Raw genomic sequence first — 10708 nt, forward strand, 5'->3', positions numbered from 1 at the left:
CTGCCCAGGCTGTTTCTAATTGCCTCTCTTTAGTTTGCAAGTTCATTTGGACCTGGAAGATACCTAGTGCAGGAGAACTGTCGTCTTGATTAATGAATTGGATGGTGCTGTCGTACAAATCATCATTTCCCCCCTGCTCAGATGTGCTCTGTGAAAGCCAGCTGCTCGGTGGTTCTGGTCCAGGCCACGCTGTACGAACAAGTGGATAGATTTGCCCGCTGGTGTGATCTCGTCAGGAGCTGTATTTTCCATGCATGGGTGCAGACAGCTGGTGGAGCCCAAAGACTCTTACTAGGGCGTAAGATGGAGTTTATTTGCGCACCTGGCTATCACATCTGCACAAAACACCCTGACAGTCTCCTTTCAGCTCTGAAGCACTTAAATTTATTGTGATGGAATTAAGTTGAACGTGTTAGATGTAGTTGTGACAGTCAAGCTAGGCCGAGGTTTTGGGCCTGGGTCCTCCAGAATCGCTATACTTTTTATCAAAAAAAAAAAAAAAAAGAAAAAAGAAAGAAAGAAACATGTGAAATAGAGGATCTTTAAGAGTTATTGTTTTGGGGGATATTTCTGCATTAGGTTTGTGTTTCTGTCTGATTACCTGCAGTGCCTTGTGGGGGGAACGTCACCACCCAGAATGGTACAGTTTACTCTCCTGGCTTCCCCAACCAGTACCCCAATTCCCAGGACTGCACTTGGCTCCTCACAGTGCCGGTGGGATATGGAATCCATCTCAACTTCACTCTGCTGCAAACAGAGCCCTACAACGATTTCATCACTGTTTGGTGGGTACAGCAAAGGTGTGAGGACTGACTGGAGTTGCTCGTGGCTCCATTTCAGAAAGATGCTCTCGCTGATAAATAGAGTACCCATTGCCACGGCGCGTGGGTCGTGCTGTGTCTGAGAGAGTGAGGAAGTATCCTCTGGGGACACTGGGGTGAGGATTTGGAATTTTTTTTAAACTCCATGTGCTTAATAGTGGGGCCTTCAGATTAATGACCACGTGCTGCAAGGGGCTAGCAAAATGGGCAAGGGGACTGTCTCCAGACCCAGTTAATTTATGCTCCTGAAAAACGTAGGCAAGGACCACAAGGTCAGTGAAGGGGATGCGCACTGGATGACTGGGCTGCTCGTGCCAAGTGGTGGAAATGTCATCCTTTGGGTCTAGAGGGGAATCTGTCCAGGAATCCTTAACTTCCACGGTGCTTTTGCCTTGGTGGTGTGCAGCTCACGAGCAGTAGTCCCACCCTTGGCCTTACAGCAGCACCTGTAAGACCTTAGAGGTCTTTTTTGCCATTGATTTCTGCAATCGACAGCAGTTCAAAATGAAGCACGTCGGACCCCTGTGGTGCCTGGGTTAGCAGTCACTGTCCCACTGGTGTGCCACAGTTGCCCCGAGCAGGGGCCGAGCTGCAGCCGCACCGGGAGGGCCATCGGTGGCAGAGCCCCCTCGTCCTGCTGGGTGCGTTCATCAGCCTGTCCCTTCGTCTCCGAAATGCTCTGCTGAACGGAATACGGAAACATCCCTTGGGAAGCCTAAGGGGCTTTACAGAGGAGACTTTATGAATGGTAAACAGGGTCTTTATCTCGAGCTGAATTTAGTTGAAATGAATCTTGTTCGGCCCTACATAATAGGAATTGCCTTTCGCTTCTGATTTCTCCGATAGACATTTTCTGGGGCTCATTTTTATTCCTTTTGCACTTTATCTATGGCTACCTGTCTACGGATAGAGGCTGAATGAAGGAAAAGCCGCTGGTAGATCGTTTACATTTACCAATGTCCTCTCCTGGTTTGTCTTTGCCGATCAGAGATACGCAGCCCTACAATCCAAGCTCATCTCCAGACTGCAGAGGCAGCGCTGGGGTGGCATCAGGAGCCAGCTGTGACCCCCAGCTGCCTTTTAAATAGCAGCAACTGGGAACTGTGACCTTTGATGTAAAATGGGCACCGCTCTGCTGCGGTTAATGAGGTGGCACTGATTTCTTCACCCCCGGAGCCTCACAGGCTGGGATCTTCCTTTCCTATTTGGAGGAAGGAAGAGAAATGGCATGTTATCAACTTCGGTCAGCCAAGGGAGCGCACATAGCTGCACTGGCTAAAGAGCTTGTGGCCAAATTCTTGAGCTTATAGCACTCAATCAGTACCTGACTTTCAAAATATCTCAGCGTCTGCTGTGCAAACAGGGAGTGAAACTCCATGGGAAAACTGGCCCTAATTCTTCAAGTTCTGAGGTTAAAAATGAAGTTCGTGTTGGTAATTTTCTACTGGGTGAGCACTGCAGTGCCAGAAGAGATTATCCTGGTTGGAATGGAGTGGGGAGGGGGACTGGGGGCCCAGGTCAGCTGCCCAGGGAGCTGCTGAGGCATCAATATAGATGTAGAAAAGGGAGGACAGGGAAGGAGGAGCACGGAGGAGTGCCTGTGCATGCAGTGTAGGAGGTTGGTTGTTGCCTAGGATTAAAGACGTGTAATAACGCTCTTTTCTTGTGTTTCTGACATATTATTTTAGGGATGGTCCACAGCAAACAGCCCCACAGCTCGGTGTGTTCACTGGCAACTCTGCTAAGAAATCTGCCCAAAGCTCTTCCAATCAGGTCCTGATGAAATTCCACAGTGATGCAGCCAACGGAGGGATTTTTGCCATTTATTTCTATGGTCTGTATTGCTTACTGAGCACCGCGTGCTTTGTACCTGCCCAGGGGATGCGGAGGGGCGTGGGTCTGTTGGGGGTTGTCGTGGGGAGGACTAGCTCTGGGGAAGAGGAGATGCGAAAACCCACACTTTTACTTGAAATCTTCCACAAAGGGCCCAGTATTGACAGGTTTGAGATTGAGGGTCTCTTACACAATCGAGTGCTGGGAAGTGGTCACACAGCCTGTCCAGATGTGGAAATCCATCTGTCATGTTGTGATAATTCAAGCGCAGATCGAGTGCCTGCAAACTAACAGCCATGCCAACCCTGCGCCTCTCTCAAGGTGGTGCCTATAAATGCCGTCCTCTCCGTGGCAGATCCCGTGGCCGATCTCCGCTTTGTGTACCTAAAACTCTCCTTCCCTGCAGCGTTGGCTGGAAGCGGTATTGTCTTTCCAACACTGGGCTAAACCAGTTGCGTTATGTTGGTGACCTGTTTTAAATGGCAGGTTTGTTCCAGCTGAGAGGTGACTTCATTTCTCTGGGGAGGAAAAGAGTTCCTGTAAATCCCTGAATTACTTTGGGGTGCTTTGGTGTGAGTGCAGCTCACGCTAGAGACGTGTTGGGTACTACATTGAAATGAGAGCATTTGCTTTCCACCAGTAAACGAGAGCCCAACTTCAAATTGGATTAGCTAACAACTTCCTACGGCGGTACTGGGATTTTGGAAAGTGCGAGCAGAGACCTCCCCTTGCTTCGCTAATTTGCTGGCAACAACGTCAATGAAGTCTTACATGCATTACACGATGAATCTGTGCAGAATGTCTTAGCTCATGTTCAGTTCTGAAAGGCAAATGTTGTATGGATAGGCTGAATTTAAAGAATGTTTGCTAGGCTTCGGAGGGAATTGGTTTACTGCTGCAAAACACTGTAAGATTTATATTACTAGACAATGGTGCGTATATAACAGTTATGCAAAAAATTATGGTTTAGGCAGTTTGGCTCGGAAATGAGCAATATGTAAACACTGCTGCAGTTCAGCGAATGCTTCCGTTTGTAATATGAATTAGCGACTATCATTGCTGTGGTTGAGCCCATCGGCATATGTTGCTGTTCTCTAATCTCGATAGCGCTTTGTACTGAGTTTTCTTTCGCTTATGGTTTATGTGGGGTATAAAGCCACTCGCAGGCAGGATGAGAGGTCCGGGGTCGGTGCTGGTGCGGGTCGGTGTAGAGCTGCAGTCACTTATAACCCGTTAACCAGCTGGGCACCCCAGCAGCAGCTTGGCCTTTTACTGAAGTGTCATTTACTGGCTTACTGCTCCCTTTGTACATGGGACTTCAGTATAAAGCCTAACCCCAAAGATTTAAGTGATTGTGGTTGCCTCCAGGGTGAGATTCTTCTCGTTCCCAGGCTCTCGCTCTGCGCGTGGTGCCTTGCACACCGAGAAAGGGAGGGGGCATTTTCACGCCGGGCTCGGGCAGTGCAGTCAGTTAAATCTTTGGCATCGCCCTTTGGGGTGTAACTGCAGGAAATGCAATTTCCACGGGATCTACAGCAATGTATATTTTCATTTCTGCCTCTGCGTGCTGGCAGATCTAGGACATAGGAGACATCCTCCTTCAGCTTTAAATTGTCTTTTCCCGTGCAGCGATGATCAGCGCCGTGTCAGAGAGCCGTTGCCCTTTTAAATGCCTGCAAAGAAAGGTTTCCTTGGGGTGGAGGAAGGGAGACAAAAGCATGATTCGCAGAGCTTAAAGATTCAATAGCATCCCTTGAAAAATGATGATGTTGCACCTATTATTAAACGGGTTAGTTCAGGTGCCAGCGCCGGCTGATGTGTGAGCGTGATGGGAAAGGGTTTTATGGCACAGTAACTCAAGGGGGTCCCAGTGCGGTTTCAAGGACGGGACTCTGTTTTGTCCTGGTGAGAACAAATGGATGTGCTGTTGAAAGGAGCTTTACCGGTGCTGTATCACCCATATGCTGAAGCCATCTTAATCACACCTCTGTATTGAAATATGGCCCATTAAGGAGTGGAGATTAATGCTGTAAATGCTGGGTTATCTTTCCACTTCAATAGATGCTGTCAAGCACTTTTAAAATAGCATTTAATTTAAATTTTTGTTACAGTTTCCTTTCCTTCTTTCCCGCACTGTCAAACATCTGCTTAAAAGATTGTAAGTAAGTGTCTTCCCTCCTGGGACGGCTCTTCGCTGGGGAGCGGGAGGACTCTCCCACACCTCTCCCAGCTCCGTTCCTCATCCCTTCTCTGTGCTCCCGTGGTAGATTGCAAAGAAGGGGCTGACTGTCCGAATTACAGAGCTGGCGCTTTCCTTTGACCCTCCCCGATTGAGTTTAGCTCACTGTAGTAACATGTATTTGGTTTTTCCTCCACCTTGCCCACATGGGATACGTCAGCCCGTCCCTTGCGTTACCCAGAAGCACCTGCATTCCCTCCAGCCCGTTCCCCAGACCTCCAAACGTCACGTTTTTCCATGCACCTTTTGGGGAAAGTGTTATCCTACCCCAGGTTAGGGGGTGGGGAAATTAGGGCAAGATAATGGGAGTGTCTGCTTCTGTACGCGTGTATTTAAGCATCATCAGAAGGCTCATTAAAGTTGCTGCCAGGACTGCCAGCCTTACCGCGGTGTGAAGAGTTCGACATTGCGGAGTTTGTAAGATTTAATATTCAGTGGCAGCTTGAGCTCCAGTATCTTAAGTTAAAGGGCTGATATAAATTTCAGAGGAAGTTATGCTTGTCCAGGGTCAGGTGCGGGGAGAGCAAAGATGCAGAGAAGTGCTGAGCAAATAGCAGAAAATGTCTTTCATTAATATTCATTTGGTTGCCAGTACCATATTTTCAATTTAACCATGCTCGCAGCTCTTGTGTGTTTATTTTCATAAGCAGCACGGTGCTCAAGCCTTATGCACCCACATGCTTGTAAGCAGGGCGTTTGTTTTGCTCAGTGTTAGCTGATCTTCAGTTTTGGGGGGAAAATATGCTATTTGCAATGTATTTGGTCAGGTGCATGAGCCATAAGGAATCGTTTCTGCTCCTCGACTGGATGCCTTCTTCCCGTTTAACCACATGGCACCCCTGAAAAAACACCTAATTGGGCAAAAAGTACAAGCTCTGCCCTGTTTCGCCTTCCATGAGGCACTGACATCAACCTTGCATAGGTTGCTTGGTGAACGGCAAGCTACATATAGGATTTGCAGTTGAAAACATTAGCGCTCTTGGAATTATTTGCAGAATAAATTAATGAATAATTCCAAGTTAAAAATAAATCAGTGAGTTTTGCGATCACTATTCAAGGACAGGCAGTAAGGATGTAATTCTCTGAATAATTATTGTAATTTACTTGGTGCTTGAGCAGTCTGAGACTCTCTCTCTGCTATGACTGACCTAATTCCAGTGAGGTCACCCACATTTTCTCTCTTAGTATCCCAAAAGGTGCTGGTAATGTTGCCTCACGTCAGCACCCGCCGGTCATCATTCAGTATTAATCCAAATGGAGTAAAGCTGTCTGGTACCTGCATCTCTGCAGACTGACAATAATCTGCTTCTTATTAGCTGTGAGAAACTGAAGAAAGCTTCTTTGGGGCACAAGTAACTGGAGCCACGTCTGTGTAGGGTTTGGAGGGGGAGAGGGCTGGTTGTGCTTTTGCCAATTGCTTCTACTGGAAGATTTGCTCTGGTGCCTGTTGTGCTTAGCTCCGAGATGGCCATGGCCATGGCCACCGTAACACCTGCACTCTTCCTGTGCTCTCTTTCAGCCTACCAGCTCTTCAGGTGTCAACCTCCGACCATTGTTCCCAACGCAGAAATCATCACCGAGAATGAAGAATTTAACATAGGTAGAATCATAGAGTGGTTGGGTTTGGAAGGGACCTTGAAGGTCATTGAGTCCCCCCCCCTGCCCTGGGCAGGGCCACCTCCCCCCAGCCCAGGTTGCTCCAAGCCCCGTCCAACCTGGCCTTGAACACCTCCAGGGATGGGGCAGCCACAGCTTCTCGGGGCAACCTGCCCCAGGGGATCACCGCCTGCACAGGGAAACATTTCTTCCTCATATCTCATCTAAATCCCCCCTCTTCCAGTTTGAAGCCATTCCCCCTCATCCCATCACTCCATGCCCTTGTAAAAAGTCCCTCCCCAGCTCTCCTGGAGCCCCTTTAGGCACTGGAAGGGGCTCTGAGGTCTCCGTGGAGCCTTCTCCTCTCCAGGCTGAACCCCCCCAACTCTCTCAGCCTCTCCCGGTCCTGTTAGCCCTCCTTCCCCCCTCGCCAGCTGCTGGGAATGCCCCCAGGAACACACACGCGTGTTGTCACCCCGTATCTGGGGTTTCAGGACACCTCTTCATATGTGTAATCGTGTGTGGCCTGGGGAGGTGTGCGTGACCTTGCTCAACACCTCACATTCACATGGAGTCAAATTGATCCAATTGTCCTGAGGCTTTTCCTCTCTGTTAGTACAGAAGAAGTGGTTTGGCTTTTGTGAAAACCCTGAGCTTGTTCGGAAACAGGAATGTTTGCCACAATAATAGTTTTCAGGTGTTTCAAACAAAGCGTTGTGTGAAAGCTTAGAGGCCCTTATTCTTTTTTTGAGTGCCTTTCACCCATATCGACTGTGCTTTTTGTATTTTTAGCTGTTGCTCACGGTTACATCCGCATTTTAAGTGTGTCTGCAACCAGTAAAGTAGCTGTGATTTTTTTTTAAAGCACCTTTTTCTCACCATCTGCTCTCTTTGAGGGACGTCTCCGCCTGAAATAGCTTGCACAAATCATAATAGTCTCAGTGGCATGACAGCAGTTTATCCCAACTGAGACTCCAGCATGCCTTTCTATGCCATCTATTTCTGCACGATCGTACCAGAGCTCGATGGCAGAGGCACAGTCGAGAGGTCTCAGCGCCCCGTGGTACCCTCTTCCCAGGGCATGGTTCAGCCTGAAGGAATTGATCCTTCTCTTGAGTCAAGATGGTTTCTGTTTCTGTCTGTAGGTGACATCGTGAGGTACCGATGCCTTCCTGGCTTTACCCTCATCGGAAACGAAATCCTGACCTGCAAGCTAGGCACTCATCTCCAGTTCGAAGGACCTCCACCCACGTGTGAAGGTAAGGTCGGGGGTGCCCAGCGCGGCAGGCAGGGCCCCCCTGCCCAGAGACTGCTGCCGAGCGTGGAGATGTGCTGAGGGAGGGAGCAAGCTGGGTGGCAGCTGGGGAAACTTCCCGTGCACATACTGCATCTTTGGGGGCTAAGTCTCGGATCTCCAGCGTCCCAGTAGTGCAAAACCACCCGTCAGGACCTTGTGAGGAGCATAGCGAGACACCTCAGTGCAGGGAGAGGCTGTTCTCCCCACCCACCTCGCAGCATGTCCCAGGGCCACCTCGAGCAACAGCCAGCAAATAACGGTGAGAGGTTTGCCGGGTGACTTATTACAACCACCCTCTGATAAATGATAGGGAAAATTCTGCTACCCCTTGCTGGCTCCAGGGGTTTCACGGGGTCTCTGCGTTGTCTGGGACCCCCCATTATACCCCGAGCCCCCGGTTCAGAAAGGCACTTTAAGCTTGTTCTTTCCCGAAGGGGGACCGAGCAGAGGTGTGCCACACCGTGTGCCTGACTGCATTCGCAAAGTCATTAAAACAGTCCCCCAAATGTCCTTACCCTGGGAGGGGGGGAGGAATTCTGCGCTGACAGTTTGCCAGTGATACATGAACAGCCCAAGGAAGAGCAGGCTGCGGCGAAGCGAGCTCCTCCGGCGAGGCAATCCTGCGAGGAACAGCTTCTCTATTAGTGCCACAGAATGTATTACATGGGGGAAAAATGAAAGCCCCGAGCACGCTGCGTTGTACACCTTACTGCTGCTCAGGAGGGATCCCAAAGATGTTTCCATGCTACCATGTTACCTTTTTTTTCCTCTGGATTCCTTGGTACTTTTGTTCACTCCAGCCGTGATTATTTCATCTCCTTCATTCCCTCCTATCTGAACATTTTTACCATATAATGGGATATTTTTCTATAGCTTTATTCTCTCTGAAATAGCATGAACTGAAGGAGAGAAAGGGAGGTCATTCAATTATTTACTGATGGTTGTTAGCCTGGGGGTAAAGGGACTGCTTAAATTACATCTGGCCACCAATTTATAGAGGTCAAAAAATCACTGATGGGATTAAGGATTTGGAAAGAATACACTGTTCTTTCTGGATAGTTCTGGCTGTTTTCTATTAATACAAGTACAGCATTTGCACTCGGCTTTAGTGACAATTATGGATAAATAAAGATCCCTTTCTTTCTGTGCTTTTTGCTCACTTTGTGTGTTTGCCTCCTCTTCTGGGGTGTCTTTGCTGGCCTTTTTATTTAGCGTATTCAGCTGGATTTAGTATTTCCAGAAGCTGAATGGGGTGTAGCGATTAGAGAAAGGAATTGGAGTTCTTACCTCTTGGTTAACAGCTCCGTGGGTGACCTGGGATAAGCCTGTAGTTCCACACCTTGTTCTAACCCAGGTAATAAAGTTTCCAGGGGTTCCCAGGGAGTGTTGTGTAACTGGAGGATAGTTGGTTGGTTGCAGTGCCATTCATTTTGAGAGAGATGTGAAATGATGCAAAGGCGGTTGAAACCGTTTGTTTGTATTGGTGCTTTTTGACCCTTCCTTTAAATGCGGCCGTTGCTGGGATTTGTAGAAACGCAGCGTGCTTCATTGGGAGCCTGCGTTGGGGTCTGGGGATTCTCGGTGAGCCCCAAGGGTCCAGCTCTGCTGTGGATGTCCACGGGTGGGAGTTGTGCTCTGCCTTGACCTAGCTTGTCAGGACAGACCTTCTTGGCCATAGTACCTTGTGTTTCCTTCCTTCTTCTGCAAAACAGGAAAACTCATTTGCTGTTGTCTCTCCTTCACGTTCCCGGCAGTGCACTGTCCGATGAACGAGGTTATGACAGACTCCACGGGGGTGATCCTCAGCCAGAGCTTCCTGGGGAGTTACCCTCACTTTCAGACCTGTTCGTGGGTGGTGAAGGTAGAGCCTGGGTACAACATCTCCCTCACCATCGAGTACTTCCTCAGCGAGAAGCAGTATGATGAGTTTGAAATCTTTGACGGTAAGAGATTGGCCGCTTTGACTTGCATAGCAACTGAGGGGAAAGGGAGGAAATGGCAGAGTTTCGTTAGCTGTTAATCTCTGGTCCCAGAGCACTCTGGAAAGAGCTTTCCACACTCCGCCTGTAATTTCTGCTGGACTTAAAGAAAGCTCCTCCTAAGACTTATTGATTCTCTGGATAAGAAAATATCAATGATTTTATTTTTGGATGACTCTGAAGTATTTTCGCAAGGGGCAGGAGTTAGCAAGGTCCTGGGAGAAGTCGTAGCGGCGGTTGCTGGGAAGGGGCAGTTGGAAGGTGGGACTCCCCGCGCCTGGAGCCCACACGGACCGGATTGTCCAGGCCCGTGAGCTCTCCTGAACGGAGGGGGGATCTGTCAGTATTGGCACTGATGCAGATCTTTGTAACCAAACGCAGAGTACAGTGCTGTGCTGGTGCTCCTGTGGTTTCCCCTCGGGACCTGAGCCGAAGGCACGCTGCCTGGAGCGAGGTCCTGCTCTTTCTGCCATCGCTGGGCTTTGTTCGCGGTTGGCTTCCCAAGGAGCGGGGTGGCTGCGCTGGGGCTCGTGTTCACAACCCCCCCTGAGCACGAGCTGCCATCCCTGCACTCCTGGTGAAGTTCCTCCTGCAGAAACGCACCCTGGCACAGAATGCCCACGAGCGACTGTGTGTGACTTCTCCTCCTTCCCTGTGTCCCTGCAGGTCCCTCTGGCCAGAGTCCGCTGCTCCTCTCGCTGAGCGGGAACTACTCTGCCCCTCTGACCGTCACCAGCAGCGGGAACAAAGTCTATCTCCGTTGGTCCTCTGATCACGCCTACAACAGAAAAGGCTTCAAAATCCGCTACTCTGGTAAGCACACAGCGGAGACGGTGCCTCTGCCAAGAACGTGGCCGTCCCCTCAGCTAAGGATCTCCACGAAATGGCTGCCGAGGGGCGCAGGCCATCTGTGGCGGCAGGCGCTGCCAAGGGCCTGCGAGAG

General features: G+C 49.6%; 1 protein-coding gene across 1 annotated transcript in view; it reads left to right on the plus strand.

The window, feature by feature from the left end:
* Positions 1 to 10708, plus strand: part of CSMD2 (CUB and Sushi multiple domains 2) — a 308452-nt gene that overhangs the window by 256733 nt on the left and 41011 nt on the right. The window contains 6 exon segments of the mRNA XM_009890603.1: positions 608 to 785; positions 2510 to 2655; positions 6413 to 6493; positions 7635 to 7748; positions 9541 to 9729; positions 10432 to 10578. Coding sequence (XP_009888905.1) covers positions 608 to 785; positions 2510 to 2655; positions 6413 to 6493; positions 7635 to 7748; positions 9541 to 9729; positions 10432 to 10578 — 855 coding nt within the window.

This window comes from Charadrius vociferus, unplaced genomic scaffold, assembly GCF_000708025.1.
Source record: "Charadrius vociferus isolate BGI_N301 unplaced genomic scaffold, ASM70802v2 scaffold1578, whole genome shotgun sequence".
In the NCBI taxonomy this organism is placed as follows: Eukaryota; Metazoa; Chordata; class Aves; order Charadriiformes; family Charadriidae; genus Charadrius; species Charadrius vociferus.